At 35.6% G+C, this 22,889-nt stretch overlaps 1 protein-coding gene across 2 annotated transcripts; it reads left to right on the top strand.

Moving 5' to 3' along the window:
• Window positions 1-414: 414 nt before the first annotated feature.
• Window positions 415-13,875, top strand: LOC129941728 (uncharacterized). 2 transcript variants are annotated; one of them, XM_056050432.1, is made up of 7 exons: window positions 415-541; window positions 805-903; window positions 1,000-1,138; window positions 1,206-1,335; window positions 12,785-12,879; window positions 13,393-13,629; window positions 13,684-13,875. In XM_056050432.1, exons 2-7 carry the CDS (start codon window positions 824-826, stop codon window positions 13,795-13,797), a joined length of 795 nt encoding a protein of 264 aa, XP_055906407.1. In that variant the 5' UTR covers window positions 415-541; window positions 805-823; the 3' UTR covers window positions 13,798-13,875. The 2 variants fall into 2 exon arrangements, with proteins under 2 accessions (XP_055906407.1, XP_055906408.1); XM_056050433.1 differs by lacking the exon at window positions 415-541 and adding an exon at window positions 549-667.
• Window positions 13,876-22,889: the final 9,014 nt, after the last annotated feature.

Genomic DNA, 22,889 nt, shown 5'->3' with positions numbered 1-22,889 from the left:
TCATTTCCAATAATATAAAGCAATTAATATTTAGTGCTGTCACATTATTACAAATGTACCAAAACTTTTATATTTATTCTTTTTGACACTTTTCTCAAGAATTACTTCTAAAAAAACCTTCCAAGTGTGAACTTCATGAAACTTATTGCAAATTGCTTCTAACATTAGTGACATACTTTAACTGTGTAAAGAATTAAAATTACATTTTAACTAAATTTTAATTATATTTAAAATGATTTTAGTTTATTTTTTAGGTAAAATAACAAAATAATTAATGCCATAAAGTTATTCTTTTATTATTGTTTAAAATTGCTTTACATTTTAAAATAAAAACTGAACTATTGTGAATATACCCAAGCACTAAGAATTCCTAACCGTGAACTAACAAAACACCCTACCATACCGACTCTAATAGTGACATTTCAACAAATCCATAAAAATGCGATGTGTCAGAATTTTAATTGACAGAAAAGAAGAAAACAAATTTTTATCTCGTTTATAAAGTTTTTGTTATAAAAATTAAAGTTTTTTGTTTTATTTGGTATGTTTTTTAAAAGACTTTAAACAAAAATAGCTTAAAAAACTGTGTATAATAGAGAATTATTAATAAAAGTTGATTTTATTTTTGATGGGAGACAAAATTTCTCAGTAAACAAACAGCTCACATGTGGGTAACGCCCAAAAAAGTGATTCTGCTGCTGAAGCTGACGCCTTATTGTTTAATTAAAACCCAACTTTCTTTTGATTTGTTTCTCAGAAGTTCTTACTAATTGTTGTTTTGCTTTTTTTTTCTTATTGAAACAGTCTTTAACTCTTTAAAATAATGACTCTTAACTATGGAAGGAAAACTCCATCGAGTGCATATCGATCAAATCCTTCTGTTTACTCACACGCCACAGGAAGGTAAACAATTAAGACAACATTCCTTAAAATACCTTAAGCTTCTTGGAGTACGAATACTCATGATTTTTTAATTATAAAAATCTTATTTTCCTCCAGGTCTTCAACTAATCTTCATTCTATAAAATCACGTTCAACTCGGTCTGTTCGAATACCATGGTATCAGAAGCCAATTTTAAAGAACAACGAATATATCGATGTTCAGAAGAGTGCTCTGCTTATTGGATTCTTTTCTATCGTAAGTCAAAGGAGGTTAATTCGTTTATTGAGCTGGAATAGATATTGACTTAGTTTTTCTTTTGCAGTTCGTCTCCTTATTTACGATTGCAACATCGATTTTCGATTTATACTGCCTCGCCATGGCCGCTCCAGGATCAACTCATTACGGATATTATATCATTTCTTATGAATTTGTCTACGTTGGAAATGTTCATGGTAAGTTGCTTAAGTTATAATCTGGATAGATTCCTTTTTTTGGTCTCTAGCAAGTCAATAATTTTGTATTTACTTGTTCGATAATTGAAAACGGTTACCGTTATGTAAAAACGATACAGTTTAGCCGTAATACTCGCGCTACTACGAATGCCTAAGGATCCTAACTCCGGCCGTATTGTGATGAACAGAGATTTGTTCATTTTAATAATACGCGAATGTGAAATGCTTAATCTTTTCATGTTATTTCAAAGTTAAAGATTTCAAAGCCAAAATCCACATATACAATCTTTCTAGTTTTCTTTCTTTCCTTATGCTCGCACTTTGTGCTTTATCTTGAAACACCCAAACAGTCCATTGCTATTTAGTTTGCTCAATGGCATACATCTATGATTTAACACGTGTCATAAATTGTTCATAGCTTTTAAACCATTGGCATTGCATTTCTTGAGCATTTCCTTACACAAACTGACACTGATTAATTTTCCTAAGAAGTTATTGTAATCAGTCAGTTTTTTGGAATAGAAAATTTTGAGATTTTTAACGTTCAAGGTCCCTAAAACTTAAATAAAAAATTTTAGAGAGATATCGGCTAGGTCCTTACATTCGGTATAACATTTTCTGTCGGCTACGTCTCAAGAACCAACAGAGTCTTCAAATAAACCTCCTATTACAGATAATAACTTCAAAGGAAAAGACTTTAAAGTGAGACATGGTGTAAAATTTATACGCATTTTATGTACAAAAAATCAAATCAAATTTGTCATCTTTTAGTCGTGAATATTGAAATACTAGCATACTACTAGTAAGCATGAGAGTTTTCAATTAAAGCGCGCTTAAAGAATTGTTAGTCGTCATGAGTCGCTACTGGTCGGAAGCACTTTGCGCGTTTGCGGTGGAGTAATTTTTGAAGTGAGGTAAATCAATGGTTCGTGCTCGTCGGTCTTTTTGTACTCATTTTAATATTTTAAGACTAAGTGATAAGTGTGTTAGTGGGTACAAAGATTCAGGCAAGTAGGGACAATAGTCGATAGGCTTATTCCAAGACTATTAACTTCAGCAACAACGAAACAACATACATATATCTCAAGTTCAAGTAATTTGAAATGAACTTAATTCGATAAGGAAGATTGCGGTCTCCTTAGAAATAAACAAAATCTACAACGTACAATTTTTTTTTTATATTGCACGCGCACTCAAGGGGATATGAATACCCTTATAATGATTATACACAGTGCGAGTAATTAGGAAGGGAGGATAGGATTTGAAAGGAGATACCGATGCACATTGGTTTTGAATGCCTGCACATTGTAATGATTGGGAAATTTGAGTCTGGTAAAGCATTCCACATTCGTGTAGTGCGACTAAAAAAAGAATCTGTGAACTTTACAGTACGACCGAAATTGGGCTCAAGGGTAAACTGGTGGGCATTCCTAAAAGAATGAGTATTACGGTTGAATTGTTTGAGGGGAGGAATGCAACTGGCTATTTCATTAGAGCATTGCTTATGGAAGTAGCGATAGAATAATGAGAGACATGAAACCTTACGACGGTGCTCGAGAGATACAAAAGTTTCAGTTAGACGATGGTCACCTATCATTTTTAGAGCTCTCTTTTGAATTCTGTCCAAGAGTAAAAAACTTCTTGCATCGTCGGAGAAAACCTAAACAAATAGCAGTATTTTTGGCGATGTCAAATATGAGATCACTCCACAACAAGCGGTTTGTAATGCATATACCTAGGACTGATAGCTGTTCAGTCTCATCGATGCAAGTACCACTCATGGATAGTGGCATTATGGGAGGGTTACGCTTTTGCGACAGTAGACAGCATTGAGTTTTCGAAGCATTAAATTCTACACGGTTTTTGATTCCCCATTGAACAATGCTGTCAAGATCTGAATTTAATGAGCTTATCATACGCTGCCGTTGGTAGTCCAAATCCGAAGAACAAGGATGAGAACAGGATCTAACAGCATTGAAGTATATAATGTTCCAATTATAAACAAAGACACACCACACATCGATCTTGCAGTTGGTATGATTCGCAATGCATTGAATATTAACGTAAATGAGACTGACATCGACCAATGTTTTGTCAAAAAAATTAAAAAAGGCAATTCTCATGCGAATGGCGACATGAAGAGCACCAATGTTCTGCATGTCAAATTTGTTTCTCATCACTTGAAAGAGAAAATTATGAAAACCAAGAGAGAGAGAAGAGAACAACTAACAACAAAAATATTTGGAGCACAAGGTAAACCGGAGAAAGTATACATAAACGATTGCTTAACTCATCAGAGGCGTCAACTTCTAAATACTGCGCTAGCCCTAAAAACTACGAAAGGAGTCAAATACGTTTGGACTAGGAATGGAAATATTTTTATGAGGAGGAGTGAGGGTGACAATTCTGTAAGAATTAATTATATTTCTGATTTTGATAAAATATGAGTATTGTTAATCCTATTCCTTATTCAGTTCAAAGTATTTGTGAAGTGCCAGTTTTTAGTAGTTTTATAGATGATTGCTTTTGTATACAACAAAACATCCGTAGTCTCAGAAAAAATTTTTCTAATTTCCTAGCTCACATTTAGTCATTTAAAAAATTGCCAGCTATAATAGTTCTTACAGAGATTTGGGTTTATGAGAGTGAAATAAGCCTTTATAATATACCGGGTTATGCGATTTTTAGTTGTTGCAATGAATCTTATTCGTCAGGTGGTGTCGCAGTTTACATTGATGAAAATTTTGTTCACCAATTCTCAAAAATCGACATTTGCAGCGCGGATGTTGTTAAGTTGTCGTTTTGCTATCAAAACGAAAACTATACAATGTTATGTTTCTACAGATTGCACGCGTTTAGTAAAAGTTTGTTTATAGAGGAACTCAGTCAAATTCTTTGCATAAATAAGACTTGTAATTTAATTTTGATTGGGGATATTAACATTGATATCTTAAACGTATCCGACAAAGACAGTGATAATTATTTGTTTCTTATGGCTTCTAATGGTCTAAAGAGAATTATTAATGAACCAACTCGCGTAACTAAATCTTCAAGTACTTGCATTGACCACATTTTTACTCGTTTTAAAGTCAACAATAAATCCAAATTTTTTGGAAGTGTTCTGGACCTAAATATTACTGATCATAAATCGATCATTTTATGTAATGAGTTACAAAATAATCGGAATTCTACTTCAGTAACACAAAGAAAAGAGCATTATACCACCGATTACATATTATTGCGGAATATTTTGAAGCATGAATTTTGGGATCAGGTTTATTCGGAAACGGACCCATCAATTTCGTTTGCTATTTTTATCACAATCTTGCAAAAACATATAGAGTCATGTACTTCTGTGTCGATACAAAATTCTAATAAAAACAAATTTTTAAAGCCTTGGATGAATAAGAGTCTCCTTAAGCAGATTAAAAAAAAGAACACAATTAGTATTAAGCTAAAAAAACATCCAAATAATGTAAAGCTAAAAAAGTATTACCTCACACTGTGTAAAGCCGTTAGTACAAATGTTGAATTGACTCGCGAAAAGTATTATTGTAACTTATTTGAAAAATCAACAGGCAATATAAAAGATGAATGGAAGGCTGTTGACAGCATTTTAGGTAAAACAAAAAAGCCAAACGTAATAGAAACTATTGTAGTTAATAATGTTCCTCTAACTGATGTTAACTGTATATCTAATAAATTTAATGAATATTTTACTGAAATATCTGAAATATTGAAGCCATCTAGTAATACCGGTAATGATTGTGATTGCTGTAATCAACATTGTCCAGATGCTGAATTCATACAATCAAATAGCTTTGCGTTTAATTCTATAACCTCTTTTGAAACCTACAAAATAATTCTAACTTTAAAAAATAAAAATTCTTGCACTTCAGATGGAATATCTAGTAACGTACTTAAAAAAATTGCATTCTATGTTTCAGATGTTTTGAGTTACATATTTAACTTAAGTGTTGAACAGGGTTGTTTTTCTGAACAATTTAAATGCGCTGAGGTTATTCCCCTCTTTAAAAAGGGAGATAAGAAAAATATGGTTAACTACAGACCTATTTCTATTCTTCCTACTTTTTCAAAATTTTTTGAAAAACTTATGATTAATAGAATTACTTCTTTCCTGAATAAAAATAAGTTTTTTAGTGAAAATCAATTTGGATTTCGTTCAGGAAAATCAACCGAAGATGCAATTCTTAGGCTATGCAGTCAGCTTTATGGCAGTTTGAATAACAATAAATCTACAATGGCTCTCTTTATTGATATGACAAAAGCTTTTGATATGGTTGACCACGATTTACTTTTAGATAAGTTGTATAATGCAGGATTTAGGGGAGTAATTTTTCAGTGGTTAAAATCATACTTAAAGGGAAGAGTTCAAAAAGTTATTATCAACGGTACACAAAGTGAAGCTCGTTTTTTAAAAAATGGAGTACCACAGGGATCTGTACTCGGCCCTTTATTCTTCCTACTATATATTAACTCTATTTTTAAGCTTCGATTAAATGGCCTTTCGACGGCATTTGCTGATGATATATCATTTACCTACCAGTCTAATTCGGATTTTAATTGTGTTTTACTAATTGAAGAAGATCTCGAAGTTCTAAGGACTTGGTTTTCTAACCATAAGTTAATAATTAGTGAAAAAACTAAATTCATGACTTTTAAAACATCTGGCCATCCAGTCTGTAATCACAATTTATTTTTTCATGCTTCGAGTTGTAGGCAATTTAGCTTTCCAATTCACAATTGTGGTAAACCTAATTTCCAACATAAATATTCCTGTTCCAATTCTTGTTTAAAAATTGATTCTGTGAATAATTTTAAATATTTAACAATTGATTCAAACCTTAATTGGAAAGATCATAGTTACAAGAATCATTTGATGCTCATAACGCGAAAAATGTATCTTTTAAAACCATTCTGCTCTAAAAAGGTTCTAACTTCAATATATTATGGTCTTGCGCACTCTAAATTACAATATGGGTTATCTAGCTGGGGTGGTTCCTATGCAAATACTTTTAGGCCGTTATTGATTGCCCAAAAGCATCTTATTAGAATTATTTGCAACAAAAATCGTTATACTGAAAGTTGGCCTTTATACAAGGAATTGCGGATTCTACCTTTGAGACATCTGTATATTTTCAAAGTACTTAAAGAATTTTTCAAGCAAAGCGGTAATATTCCTAGTAGAAACTCGCAGTTATATAATCTAAGAATAAACAACATGCACCTTGTCAATGAACCCACTGCCCATAAGACTCATTTCTCTAACTTTTATACTGCCGCAGCACCAAAGTCATTTAATAAATTACCTTTGTCTATCAGAACAATTCAAAACTTAAACTATTTCTTAAAAAAACTAAAAGACTTGCTTTTTACAATTGATTTAAATTCTATTGATAACTATTATTAAATTTTGTATCATAGTTTTATGATCATAAAAAATGTACCATTTTGTTGTTATTTTTGAATGAATTTTATGATGAATTATTTATTACCTATGAATGTATGTATATACCTACTCTTTTTATATTCAGTTATACTATCTTTAAAATATTTATTGATTTACTTAACTCATTGAACCATTGTTTTATTATTTGTATTGCTGATTGTCACCCCACAACAGTTTCTAATTATTGTAAAATTAAAATTAAATCACAATGTATCATTCAATACTAACTTTCAAGTTAAAGAATGATAGCTATTATTTATTCCTTTTTTTTTTTTATACACTTGCTATTGTACTAGTTTTAAGTTGGAAATGAAAAAATGAATGAATAAAATGTTTCTAATTCTAATATTATCTAAAAACGAATATGAAAACGCTGAGGGTACTGTCATCCGCGAAAAAATTTAGTGGGTTAGAAGTTTCAGACAAAAGATCATTAACAAAAATGAGGAAGAGCGTCGGAGACAAAACGGAGCCCTGGGGCACACCAGCGTTTATTTTATGAATATCAGATTTGAACCCGTCCAATACTACTTGAATTGAACGGTCCGAAAGGTAATTTCTAACCCAACGAAGAAGGGATTCATCAATACCAATTGCACGCATTTTCGATAAGAGAAATTGATGCGAAACTCTATATTGCTTTTGAAATATCAAGTGCAATTATCTTACTTTCTCCAAAACGATGTAAAGATTCGTTCCACTGTTTGGTGAGATAAACCATGAGATCACCAGTGGACCTATTGCTACGAAAGCCATATTGTCGGTCATTAAGAAGCTTCCGTTCTTCAAGATATTTCTTAAGCTGAAAATTGATCAGAGTTTCCATGACCTTGGAAAGAAGGGATGTAAGTGCAATTGGACCAATAGTTGGATTGTGAGGAGGATTCGCCTTTTTTAGGGACAGGCTGGACAAATGCAGTTTCCATCCACTAGGAAAGAGACCTGTAGAATAGGACAGATGGAAAAGCTTACGCAGTGGTTTTGCCAGCGTTGAAGAACACCTCTTCAGAACAATTGCGGGGATACTATCCGGGCCAGCGGATTTGTGAATGTCAAGATTTATAAGTACTCTAGTAACTGAACGAGTGCGAAAGAAGATTCGTCCCATAGAATCGTTAACGCTTTCAAGTACAGGCGGAGTCACGTCACTCACTGGCAACATCGAATTGACAGCAAAGTGTGCTGTAAACAAATTGGCTTTATCAATCGAGCTAACATAGGGAGTGTCATTGGAAACAAGCGTCGGAACCGACGAAGACATTTTTTACGAATGACCAGAAATTTTTACTGCCATTGGGACATTGTAGTATTTTTTGCCGTAATTTCTGGTCATGTACAAATTTAATGCGTCGTATATGTCCGTTACAGGTCTTTCTAGCTTGTTTGAACTTATTCCGGTTTTCCTCAGTTGGGTTTAAAATTCGTATCTGTGACATGGTCGTCCAGCATTAAATTTGCTGGACAGGATTAACTGCGGCAAATAATAAGGCGTTAACTTTATGTGTGGAATCTAGTTCTAGTTCTAGGAAAAACTCCCTTTCCAATATTTTAACAAACATATTTAACGAAATAGTACAAACATAACGAATCTCTGAATAATGGAAAGAAAGATAACATTAATACACAGAAAAGGTAAGAAGGACGTTATCAATTGTTATAGACTCATAAGCAACATTTCTAAAAGTTACAAACTCTTCTCCAAAGCACTTAACAGGACCATCAAAGAAGAATTTAATAACAATTAACCAAGCGAATAAGCTGGATTTACAACAGACCACTTACAGACAATGAATCAGCTAATAGTAAAATGCAATGAATTTAAACCGGTTTATTTTCTATTTATTGACTTAATTAAATCTTGAACACGCAATGATATGGTCCTCCCTGAGAAATTAAAACATAACCCAAAATATATTAGAGACGATTTAACAAGAGGATTTAGACATCATCACCTCTTTTTAGTTCAGTTCTGGAAAACACTTTCCAACAAATCTTACTGGGAAACAAAATATGGATATGTGGACAAGTTTTCAAGACATGTTTACTTGTTGTAAAAATGATAGATTTTAAATTAACAAATTGAAAACTAAAACACAATGAAATATATCTCCAACCGATCCTTACTTACGGACTACAAACAATAACCTTGACTGCAAAAACACTTGACCAGCTAAGGATGTGTCAGACCAAAATGGAAAGAAAAATTCTGTCAAACGGTATGAAATGAAGATATTCGCAATAGAACCTTAACTATAGACGTCACTTCGTACTTCTTCGAAACGATGCTGGCCACGCCATCGCCGCCGTCAGCGTCAATCGCTATGGGTTGATCATTACGTGCGGCCTCACAACTCAAAACTCAATCGCCAAGGTAACGTGAATTGGCCTCCATATTTGTGTGATTCGACTCCATTAGACTGCAGCCCTAGAGACATTTTTTTCGCTAGCCCCCTCTCTGCCGTCCAAAAGCGCATTAGTGAAAGAACTGGAAAAAGGCTTTGGACTGCAATTAAGGTCATGTCTACCACTGTCACAAACTCAAGACTGGTACAGCAATGCAGTAGGGAGCTTCGTTTATTCAGCGAAGCCTACAGGGTTATGCTCCTTTGGCTCTCAAAACACTGTGTCATTGACGGTAATAAAAAAGGCAACCAAATAAGCCAAAAACAAATCTATGCGCAGTTCAAGCGATATATCAATGAATACAGGCCAATAGAGCAGGTAAATGAACAAATCCACCAAAGTTTCATTCAAATCGCAATCATCAGTTGGTCAGCTCATGAAACTTGCAGAGTTTCTAGGAATATATAGCCGAAGTTCTCCAAAAGTAAAACAAAATTCCTTTTGCAACTAGGAAGGCGTTAGCTGTCCTTACTATTGTATGTCCTTATGAGTCATAACTCATCCGTTTCCTATGCGAATACCCAAGTCTAACCAAAAAAAGAATGATAGTATTATGAAATTATTTTTACGACGGTTTATGCGACGTTTCGTCCTTACCACCTGGAATTAAATTTTCCCAGAAATCACGATGGTTCAGGAAGGAGCCCTATTGCTTTTTTATACCATACATAATCTTTTTCCCTTTCCAAAAAAATCCAAGTTAAATATTTTCTCGAACTTTACCCCATTCAACCTAACCAATCTAAGTCGCAGGCCTGTATGAAAGACATTAAAAGCGATGCCATCATCGGTCAAATTTAGCCTGTACAGGTCTCTTGTGGAATGGATGGAAAACGGCAATTGTCCAGCCTGTCCCTAAAAAAGCCGCAACCTCCTCCCCATTTAACTATCGATCAGTTGCACTAACGTCTCTTCTTCAAATATCATGGAAACCGAAAATAAATGGATCCACTTGTAATCACATGGTTAATCTCAACGAAACAAGTTTATTACTTACTTACTTTGTGTGGATTTTTGGAAGATGGTGCAACTTGTATTGGCGTTGGTGTTGCGGACCACTCTTTCAAGAACAATGTTGAAGCAGCTACATGACAACGCATCGCCTTGTCGAAGTCCTCTGGTGGTTTCGAAGGTTTCGGTCGAGTCTCTTCCAATTTTGATGCAGCAACCAGCATTTTCCAGCGTCATCCTGATAAGTCGTATCAGTTTGGTAGGGATACGAAAACTCAACATTACACGATACAGTTCGTTCCTGTCTACACTGTATTAAGCTGATGAAAAGATGGTGTGTTTCGATGTTATGTTATTGGGTCTTTTCAAGGATTTGGCGTAGAGGGGAAATTTTGTTCCATTGTAGATTTTCCAGGCTTGAAGCCACACTGGTAAGGGCCAATTAGTTTGTCAGTAAATGGCTTCAGGCGTTCACGTAATACGCTTGGCAAGATCTTGTATGCTATGTTTAAAAGACTAATGCCTCTGTAGTTGGCGCAGAGAAGGCGGTCACCGTTTTTATGGATCGGGCAGATGGTGCTTTATTTCCACTCGTCGGGCATGCCTTCTTCCGACCAAATTTTAGTATCTAGCTGGTGCATGCTCCTTACCAGATCTGCTCCAGCGTACATAAAAAGCTCCGGCTGCAGACCGTCATCATCGGCCGCTTTGTTCGACTTCAGCTTGATGATGGGTAGCTTGATCTCACTCTGGTCGGGTGGGTGGAACTCTAGATCGTCAACCAAGTGGATTTGACGTGGATGCTCGTTGGCGAAGTTCTTGATTTCATCACAATTAAGCAGCTAGTTGAAATGATCTCTCCAGATTTTTAGCATTGACTGTGTCTCGGCAACGTTATTCCCCTCCTTATCTTTGCAGGCTCTAGGGCGGTTAGTGAATCCTGCTGTTTTCTTTTTCACTCTTCTCCGCACCTATTTCCTGTTAAAACATCCCTGGATCTCCTTGACTTCCCGCTGCTCATGAGATTTTTTCCTTCTTCTGAGCAAGTGGTTCTTATCCCTTCCTTTGGTGACATACATCTGGCGGGAAGATAGTGTCCTCCTTTGCTGCCACAATCAGTATGCCTTCGTTATGGCTTTGTTTGCCTGAGCACATCCAGAGTCTAACCAGAGCTTCCTTGGTGGCGGCTGTGAGAAACCTAGCAGCTCTTCTGCAGCATTTCTGATGTCAACATTATCAGTCCGTTCATTCAAGGCTATTACTTGCGTTTTCATCACACTTTCCTTTCCTTTCATGGCCGGCTTGTGAGGCCTGCACATGACTGAGATCGTTGGAGCTGGTTCTTCAGAGCGATATCTAGTCTTTTGCTCTTAATTCCTGATAAGCTAACTCAGGTATCACAGCTCTGGATCCCATGGATCCAACGTTCGTCGCAAAGAATGCGTTCGTTAGTTCACTTTTCGACTACCCAGCAGGCACCACGAGGAGGTGACGATACGAATTTGGTCCAATTTTGGTCTTAAAATCATCTTTAACGATAAGGTCCATTTTTGGAAGAATGTCTACGTGAATAAGCAAAATTGACAGATTTGGGAGAACAATCTACGCTAGGTTTAAGAGGTGTCAATGCATCCAAATAAAGTTTATGCTTGTTGTGGATTTTGGGCGTGATGGTTAGTGCGTAGGACTGTCATGTTAGAGGTCTTGATCCCTGCCTTTGCCATCTAATTTTCTTTTCAAGGATACTGCCTCTTGTGAGGAATTGACAAGTCCTAAAAGAGTAATTCTTGTGTTTTCACAAATTATCCATTCGGATTTAACATAAAACTGTAAGTCTCCTCAATTCCTGAAATGGCTCGGTCACAGGAATAGTTAAGAGTTGTAAGTCCTAGTTTTCAACAGACTATTGCTCTACCTTATTTATTCATTTTATTAGTAATTCACACACAAATGTCAATAAACTGGTGTAATGCTATTTAAAAATCGACCCTCTTTTTTTAAAGACATTCTTACTGTAAGCAATTAGCCTACATCACAGTTTGCTTTTTCTTTAACCTAACGCTTCTTGTTCTTGAGGTGTAGTTATTTGTTTGGCCGATACTCTTACATTCGTGTAGTTACTACAGTACTACAAAATTTTCAAACTTCTCAAATTTTTCTGAAGAGGTGTTCTTCAACGCTGTCAAAACCATATATCCTAATGTACAGGTCTTTCTCACTGGATGGAAAACAGTATTTTTCCCGCCCTCCCCTAACTAACCTGTCCAACTATAGTCCAATTGCACTTACGTCCCCTCTTTCAAAGGTCATGGAAAAAGTTATCAATTTTCAGCTTAAGAAATATCTTGAAGAACGATAACTTCTTAATCATATTGGTTCACTGGTACCTCAACGCAAGACTTGATGTATTTCAAAGCCATTTGATAGAGTTTGTTATCAAGCCCTCGAAAAGGTAGTATTAATGAATTTCTTCATCGCTGTCATAAGCATAATAACCAGTTCCATACCACCCCCGCCCTCCCTCAATGCTTATCAATATGCTTTTGAAGAAAATCATCGTTTTTTGACCTCACTACTCGAATGTGGATGATTTAACCCTTTTAATAATTTCTTTCTTTTTTTCAGTACGCAACGGACTCATTGTGGCCGCTCTGTTTTCATTAATTGGTGCTTGTGTGATCTTTTTCACCAGTATCCTGCTTGTTATAGCTTTACGCAAGGTAAGTCTTATTTTTAAGGTTTGTTTCCAATTCTTCATTTTTATTCACTAACAAATTATAACTCATACGATATTCAATTGTATCATAATCATTAAATTTTGTCTATAAGAATCATTTATTAAATATATAAAAATGCACATTTCACGCTCACTGCTCATTCATGCAACATTTTTTCAATTAAAACAAAATAAAAGAGAAAAGAGCATGGATACTTTAAGAACAGATTCTTCATACCGGTAGGCTTTACTTTCTGTTTCTGTAGTTGTAGTTTAGTCCTTTGTTTTGTTTCCGTTCTTTGTTTCTTTATCCCCATCACACATGTTTCATGCAAAATTTAAAACATCTGCATTAAAATTGGTCCAAAATTTCTAGTACAGTAGATCACGCTTATAAGAAACACACTTCACCTTGATAAGTGTAATCTTTTGTTCTTGCAGCATGTGTGATCATAAATACTCCCCTTTTTGAGTAAATTATTATTTTTTTACTATGCCTTTCTGATATTTTATTTAGGAATACGAACGAAAAGTCAAGCCATGGCTGTGGTCGTTTGCAGCATTTACGTGCCTTAGATTATTGGCATTTATCTTTTTTGCCATTGTCAACGATTTGATATTCTTCTACAACATTGTCATGGTCCTGTTGTGGATTGTCATCATTTGTATTTCCATTTACGGTTGGTTAATTGTGTATTCGTTGTTCTTGGAATTGGCAGATTTGACGAAATTAGAAGATTTGGCACATTTAAGAGTAAGTTTTATCCTTTATTTATTGTTTAAATTTATTTTAAATATTTTTTTTTAGATGGGAACAATGGCTTCTTTACATTCCACAACACATTCTCTTGCTGGGTCACGTCCAACAACTCCTCACAGCACGGTTTCAACAATGCCCATTGGGGAGACATTATTTAAATAACAATTTCAAAACAAAAACACAAAATGAGATATTTAAAAATATCAAAATCATATCCACAAGACAAAAAAAACAACAAAACGAATAACATACACATCCGTCCCTTCTTTTTATAGATTTTAAATATTAGATGTAAAACTATTTGTATTTTTAAGAATTTTATAAACGAGGTTATGTTAGAATCTCAACATTTTTTTATAACACTCTTTAAAAAAAAAACGAACGCAATTATTGTGCCTTAATGTTAAAGATTATTAATTATTGTATCATCACTTTATACAAAATTAAAATGTATTACAAACATTCTTAAACGAACGTATTCAATGCCGTCCACAAAGTTAAAATTCTATACAAAATTAAAATTAGATTTAATTTGTTTTTGTTTATAAACAAAACTTGTATTTTTTATTCTACATTGTGACTAATGTTTTTTTTTATAAATCATTGACATGAAAAATATTTACAAATTTTCAAGAATTTTATTTTTTGTTCCGTATTCAAAGTTAGTTATTTTACAACTATTTTTTTATAAGAAAAATTAGTATTGTTTTATATGGAAAATAATAAATTTTGTTTAAACTTTTTAATTTTTGAGCATTTTATTTATTTTATTTCTTACTTGGATTTTTGAAGACCCATTCATACGGATGAAATCCAGGCAAAAGCTTAAAACCCCTTAATTCTTTTCATTTCATGATTCCAACTGGTAACGGACATAAACCTCATGAATCTGATAAATTGATTGGAAGCTATGGTAAATAAAATTTCCATAAGTGTTTATAAAAATTAATTTGTATCAAGACGTAAGATTGCAATTGAATTCTTAAATCAAATACCATCAAGTGGAATCTTTGGGAATAGAATCAAACTTTAGCATCTTCCAGGCAGAAGTTAATTTCCAGAATTTTGTCTCCACAAAGACACTTGCTTAAGGTGGCGCTTCAGTCCTGTGAGAGCTAGGGCCTCACCCAGTTGCCCACTCGAATTTGGATGAGGTCACTTGTGCGTGCCGCATGATCCGGGGTTTTCCTCTGCAGCGCTGTCGGATTATTGGTTTCCATGCGTTCTACATAAGGGTACCAGCCACGAACCGAAGCCTGTGAACATCGTAGTAGAATCGCAGTCGATGTTAAGAATATGGAAAGACCACTTCTCCAAATTATATAACGGCGATGACGAACCGAATTTCGCTGTAAGGGAGATAGAACCACTCAACCTAGGCGACGTAGATCAACAATTCCGCCTACCCGACCTCGATGAAGTGAAGGTAGCTATATCTAAACTGAAGTCAAACGAACTATTTAAAGCAGAAGGCGATGACTTGACTGACGTCTGAAGCCGTTCGCCAACAACCTGATAGGACCTTATCAGTGTGGCTTTAGACCAGCAAAGTCCACTATCTCTACAGAGCAATGTCTAGTTTTGGCATCCCTGTCAAACTTATCACTTTGTGCAGAATGCACGCTGCTCTATCAAGGTCGGAAAAGATCTTACCGATGCATTTGAAGTCAAAAAAGGTTTTAGAAAAGGCGATGCACTGTCATGCGACTTCTTCAACATCGTTCTGAAAAGAATTGTGCAAAACTCAACTTCAAATGAACAAAAATTCGTTCAACATGGCATGATAACGATCGCCATTGAATGTAACGACCACTCTTTGCTCATTTTTAAAGAAAAATTGCCTAATTATGCCTATGCACCAAAATCCCCACCAAATAGTGACTCGTTTTGTGTATATCGGCCTTTCAATGTATGCGTGTGGGTTTTCTGTGCCCCAAATTCGACAATTTTGTTTGTTTACATACCCGCCAAGATCAAAATGAGCTCCATCTGAAAGGATGATTTTTTGGAAAAACCGGGATCTTCTCTATTTCGATCGCAGGCAATATTTCCCAGCGTTGTTCAAGTGTATACACGTCCTCACTTACTTGAGGTGGTGATACAGTCCTGTGTGCTAGGCCCTCACCCAAGAAACTTCTCCATCTTCCTCGGTCCTTGGTTTCTATGCGCGTTTCATGACCCATAATCTTTAGTTGATCTTTAACTTTTACTGGATAAGTTTTTTTCGCTGTACAGCCAGTACATTAATTATTTAAAAAAGGTTTTTCCTTATTGACCGCAAAATTCGTAATAAAAAGGCAAAATTTGTTGTTGTTTTTTTTAAATTTTAATACATTTTATTCAATACGAATGCATTTCGGTTCTCAGCTGCGGAACCATCATCAGCGGACGACAATTAAACAAAAACACAATGAGATTACATAAATTACAATTTACAAAAGATTGACTTTAAGAGAAAACAAAACAAAAGAAAGAGTGTGATAAGTACTGTTATTATCTACTCTCTTTCTTAATAGCGCTGAATAGTTTGGAGTCAATTGGTCCACTCCAGGTTCTAAGTTAATTCGGTTGTTGTTGATTTATATACGTATAGATTCATATGCGTCCAGTTTATTAGGTTTGTTTACTTTTTTTAAAAGCTTAAAATTGTCGTCGAAAGAAGTTACATATAGTGTGTGGACTATCGTTGTTTGGGTCAAATATGAGGCTGCTATTGCTTTGTCTATCTCTTTCTTTTTCACGGATCGATGGTGTTCTGCAGCTCTTCTTGTTTGTCCAATTTATTTTTTGTTGCAGTTAGAGCAAGAGATTTGGTAAATGCCGCTGCATCGATTAGTTGGTATGTTGTCTTTTGTTGATCCTAGGATAGATTTTAATTTGTTGTTGTTTGTATGTACAATGCTCATTTGTGATTTAGAAAAGACATGTATAAGCTTGTTGGTGATATTCGGGGTGGAGGGTAAAGTGACGCGGTGTTTATTTGAACTTGTGTTTTGGCATTGTATATATATTTTCTATAGTACTCTCATGAAGAGGAACGATCGAAGCGACATCTGAGAGGCGTGGAGATGATTGAATTTGATCCCTTTTTTTTTCCCCTCAATAGTTGAGAATGAAGGAAAATTCAACAATAATTAAAGAATAGAAAATAGAGAAGAACATATGCAAATGTAGTAGGAGATCGAGGGAGACAATAGCAACAACTTTTTGACATTATATGTATGTATGCATATTATACTTAAAGAGGAAAGTTTTTACGGTTATGCTTTGAAAAGAAATAGAAAAAATATTTATAAGAGAAACAATAACAACGTAAAAAAGTACTGCAAGAGTATTTTTTGAGGTAGGTAGTGAATATAATATATTTTTTAATATATTTGTTTTTCAATTCAATAGGGTGTCTTTATTTTTAATATGACTCTTAAATAAAAAAAATATATTTTATCATTTTTATACCAAAAATGTAGTTTCATGTAATTCCTTTAGTTTGCCCGTTTTATATGTAGGTACCTATATGTATATATTTATAAAGGCTAAATTTTTAAAAGTTAAAAACAAACGCATACAATTCGGAAAATGCATGAAATCTTTATTTGAATGGATAGTACGGTCCATATAATTTAATTTTTGAAGATTATTTCATGCAGATGTTGAACTTGACAGCGCCTCAAGGGGTCCATTCGCTTAGTCCAATTTTCTATATTTCAATTCAATAAATTGCAAGCGTTGTTAGTTTGTTAGACGAATTATGGTGCAATTATAGACCAAACAGAAGACGATAACAGGTACAAAATCTCCCTTCACTTTAAAAGGGACTCTATCTACGAATTCTTTAGTAAGATCCTAACTAGAGTCAAATGGGCTATTTGTTCTGATAAGATATTCATTTTTGAGAAGTTTTTGTTGCTAAATTCCTAGATATGTTAATTAAAATGCCCGCCGAAAAAAAACTCTTGAAACAAGGTGCAAACTCGGCATAGAATGCACTTACAAGTATGTTTGTATCTTTTACAAGAAAAGACCTTAAAAGATTCAAACCGAAAAAAGTAAAATGTTCTGGGCTATATATGAATCGAAGAGTTCCATAGAAGCAATTAATGTTATCATAATGATATCTCCACACAAGAAACACTTCCATTCTGTCAAAATCACGATATCTTATATATTAGGCTTATATCTTTCAAATTAAGGCATTGATATCTGTAAGGTTTATTTTTGAACCTAGTTTTATATTATATTGTATTTATTTATTTGAATGTTTTTATATAAAAATTTAAAATTCAATTCAGTACACCCTATTTAGCCGTTAAAAAACAAAAATCATCCAAGTTTTGAATAAATTTTAATTTTTGATTGTGTTTATACTTGATGCGTACAAATAACAAATAATACGCAAGAATAACAACAACAAAATAACTGAATATATTTAAAATCTTCAATGCATCATATGCCAAATATGGCAAAAATTGAAAATTTAAAATCTAACGACAATTTTTAAATTCAAAATACCTACAACGTTAAAGTATACATAGCTACAAGCATATGAATACATATGCACATCTCCTCTACATTCACACGTGAAAGCAAAGAAAAATGTAAACAAATATTATTCCTTTTTGATTTGAAATTTGTATTTTAGCTATCTCCCTCGAACATATTAATGCTTATGGAACCTAAACAAATTTACTCTTCTCATTCTTTCTTTAGTAATTTTCTCCTTATTCTTGATTTCCTACCAAGCATTTTGATACACGCAGCGCCATAAACGGCGTGGAGATGAAATAAAAATTTTCGTTCCATAGGAGTACTATAGAAAATATATATACAATGGTTTTGGTCAAATAACGTACTGATGTTGCTGAGCTTTAACTTCTTCGAGTGTTTTTTGATCAAATGGTCTATGACTAATTTATCGTAGCCGTTCATATCAGCTATATGAAGTTTTTGTTGGTATTCTTTCATGTAGCTTTCAACTGATAAAGGTAGACGGCATAATCTGTAAACCATTGAATGGAAGGCTGCAATTTTTTGATTATAGGCGCAATATGAATCATTTGTTATGTATCGATCTGTGGATGTGGGTTTTCTGTAGACACTGAACTCAACGTTTTCCCTTTTCTCTTGATTCCAAGGTCGAGGAAGGGCAAAGTGTAAAGGGTGTCATCCTCTTTCTCGAAAGTGAATTTAATGCTATGGAATCTATTGTTGATTGTTGCGAGTATTTTGTCAGCTTCTGATTTCTTCACTACAGCAAAGGTATCATCAACTAATCTGTGCCAAATACGTGGTAGTTTACCTTCTTTTTTTTAATCAGATTCAAATTTACACATGTAAGCTTCTGCGACATATGGCGAGAGGCTGTTTCCCATACTACATCCGAAGACGTTTGAATAAAATGAGTCCCGAAATTGAAAACAATTGTGTTTCATGCAAATGTTGATGCAATCAATGTAAGTTTTTGTTTTTTTTTCGGGTTGTAGTTCAAATTTAAGTAAATGCTTTCTGATTGCTTCGACTTCGAATCGATGGAAAAAGGGCCGTAACATCGAATGAAATCATAATTTTATCATCTTCACCTTCCGGGCTGGAGCGTTGATGTCCATCCGCTCTACATGACCTAGCCATCTAAGCCATTGGACTTTAATTCTGCTATAACTAGGTCAGTGTCGCTGTACAGACCGTACAGTTCGTCGTTATATCTTCTCCTCTATTCTCCATCTATGCGTACGGGACCAAAAATTACCCGAAGAATTTCTCTCGAAGCATCCTAAGACGCTTTCATCTATTTCTTTGACAGGGTCCGGGCCTCAGCGCCATAAGTGAGAACCGGAATGATGATGCTCGAGAGAGGACTTTACATCTCAATTGCCTTCCAAGTCCAAAGAAGCAGCGATTTGCACCAGTTATTCTTCGTTTGATTTCAGCGCTGGTGTCATTGTCTGTGTTTATAGCGGTGCCTAGGTAGACAAAGTAATTAACTACCTCAAAGTTATAGCTGTCCATGGTGACATTCTGTAAAAGACGTCGTTGTTCAATGTCTTTTTTCGATGACAGCACATACTTGGCCTTGCCCTCATTGACCACTAAACCCGTCTTCTTCGCTTCCGTCGCAATGCTCAAAAACGCTCCACTGACATCACGCTTTGATCTTCCAATAATGTCAATATCATCTGCGTATCCGAGTAATTGGATGGACCTTTGGAAGATTGTGCCTCTAGTGTTGACGGTTGAGTATTGCACAATTCTTTCCAGAACGATGTTGAAGAAGTCGCACGACAGTGCATTGCCTTGTCTAAAACCTTTTTTGACATCAAATACATCGGTAAGATCTTTTCCGACCTTAATAGAGCAGCGTGAATTCTTCATCGTCATTCTGCAGAAACTGATAAGTTTGACAGGGATGCCAAACTAGACATTGCTCTGTAGAGCTCATCCCTATGGATACTGTTATACGCGGGTTTAAAATCGATAAAGAGATGGTGGGTATCGATTTGAAGTTCCTTGGTTTTTTCCAAGACCTGCCGTAGTGTGAATATTTGGTCGATAGTGGACTTTCCTGGTCTGAAGCCACACTGATAAGCTCCCTACTAAGTCATCGCCTGCTGCTTTGAATAGTTCGGCAGTAATGCCGTCGGCCCCAGGAGCTTTGTTTGACTTCAGTTTAGATATACCTATCTTCTCTTCGTCGAGGTCGGGTAGGCGGAATCGTTGATCTGCATCGCCTAGGTTGAGTGGTTCTATCTCCCTTACAGCGGAATTCGGTTCGTCGTTGCCGTTATATAATTTGGAGAAGTGGTCTTTTCATATTCTCAACATAGACTGCGGTTCTTCTTTCATGTTTTCTTGATCGTCCTTACAGGCTTCGGTTCGTGGCTTGTACCCTTGGGAGGTTTTTTTATACCTTTCCGTAAAAATTACGAACCGCATTCCTGTTGTGACATCCCTCTATCTCCTCGATCGTGCGAGTTATATATTTAAGTAGAATACAAAACGACCGTATGTTTAGAGTTCCAAACTCAACTCAATTCTCTATTGCCAAATTAAATTAAAGACAATTATTTTATTTACATGTGTACATATCTAAAATTAATGCTTACTATGTAGATACAATTCATACTATGAATTATAAACTTATTTATGCTGAGTAATATTGATTCAACGTTGGAGTAAAGCAACGGAAATGAGGTGTTTATTTACCCTACCATGAAAGTGGTTGCAATTTATTAATATTGTCTTGATTTATAGACTCATCACTTTTTTTGGTAGGGTCAATATACGTTACTCGCGCTTCTCGTGCTCTCTTTTTTCCATCTAAGGACCCGGTGTTCCTTTCACCTCTTCTCCTCGTAGAGCTCGCGAGCAGCTCTGGTCCTTCTGTGCAGCGCCGCCGTTTTGTATATGCCTCTTGTTTCGCTGCGTGCGCTTTGCCGGCATTCGTCGTCAAACCAAGGGTTTTGCTGTTGTGGCCGTGTGAAACCTAGCACTTTAGAGGCGGCATCTCTGATGGCTGCAAGGCAATATTGCCACTGGTTTACAATGCTTAATGCAGGCAGCAAAGGACTCCTTAAGAGGTTATTAGAGACTGATGAACTGCGTTTTAGCTACCAAAACGTCTCGCCCCGCATCGAAATCGATCAGCCGAAATCCGTTGTCGGAGGTGGTGTCGCGCAGACTGTATCTTCCGATTGTGCCACCAAAGATGTGTTCTCTTCCTAGCTTGGCGTTAAAATCTCCTCAGATAATTTTAATGTCATAGCCAGGGCACTGTTCATATGTCTTGTCCAAGAGCTCGAAGAATATGTCTTATCTTTCTCCTCTGTTGGGGCATGCGCGCATATAACGCTAATGTTGGCGAATTTAGACTTGATGCGGATTGTCGTGATGTGCTCGCTCACACTGTTGAAACTCAAGACTTTTTGCCTGAGTCTAGTTCCAACAACAAATCCACACCCAAATAGACGCTGTCTTTGTTCTCGGTAGCAGTCGCCGTAGTATACATCGCAGTCTTTTAGTTTGCGTTTGCCCTGTCCATCCCATCGCACTTCTTGGATGGCGGTAATATCTGTCTTGCAGCAGTTTAGGGCTTCCGCAAATTGTTCGGCTACACGTGGTCTGTTACACATGAGCTACGAACTGCGAACTGTGGATGTTCGCATATTTTGACTTTACTTTCACATGAGCTTTATATCTATTCGCAGACAGCGACGAATTGTCAATTTATAATTACCCTTTTCAACAAACAAAACAAGAGAATTTTGAGGTTAAGTTGAGCGCGAACAATTTATTCGTTGCACTGTGGATGGTATGTGGAACGCGAATAGAGTTTGACAGTTCGTAGCAAACACACTGCAATTCGTTACTACCAAATTGTTTTTACAAAATTCTCTTATTATAGAGAACAAAATGCATATTTTATTATTCTAACATAAGTTTAAATTCATTTCTTATAATCAAAATGTGTTTCTGTTTGAAATTGACTTTTTGAAATGTATAAAATCACGTTTGTTTGTCCATTCGTTCATTCGTTGTGCTTGCACATGAGAGCGAAGTTCGTTGTCCTTATTTCGTTTGCTTGGGTTGTCAACAGTGAACCTGTCCGTATCCGAGGCTTGTTGGTGTTTCGCAACCAAAGGTATTTTTTACGTGGCCAGGAATAACTCCAAGGCCGGGGAGCCGGATAAACCGCTCCTTACAGGTCTGGACTCCGAATATGTCGAAGAAGCCCTATAAGGTGTTTACTAAGTAGTTCAACCTTACTGGAATTTTAGACGCCACCGTTGATTCCATGTATATGTTTATAAAAATTAATTTGTATCAAGACGTAAGATTGTAATTGTATTCTTAAATCAAATACCATCAAGTGAAGTCTTTGGGAATAAAATCAAACTCTAGCATCTTCCAGGTAAAATTAATGTCCAGGATTTTCAGTCCTGTGTGAACTAGGGCCTCGACTAGCTGCGCACTCGAATTTGGATGAGGTCACTTGTGCGTTCCACCTGATCCGCGGTTTTCCTTTATTGGTTTCCATGCGCTCTACTTAACGCAGTCATCTTAATTGTTGGACTTTTGTCCTTCTGGCTAAGTCCACGAACTGTACATCCCGTCGTTCCATCTTCTCCTCCCCTTACCTTCTATTCATACGGGACCGGTGATCACGCGAAAAACTTATCTCTGGAAACGACCCAAGGTGCTTTTATCCGTTTTTGTCATAGTCCATGCTCCTTCATTGTATAGCAGGACGGGGATGATAACTG

The sequence above is a fragment of the Eupeodes corollae genome, chromosome 1 (assembly GCF_945859685.1).
Source record: "Eupeodes corollae chromosome 1, idEupCoro1.1, whole genome shotgun sequence".
Classification (NCBI taxonomy): domain Eukaryota; kingdom Metazoa; phylum Arthropoda; class Insecta; order Diptera; family Syrphidae; genus Eupeodes; species Eupeodes corollae.
The sequence above is the reverse complement of the archived record's forward strand: the minus strand, read 5'-3'. Positions and strand labels throughout refer to the sequence as shown.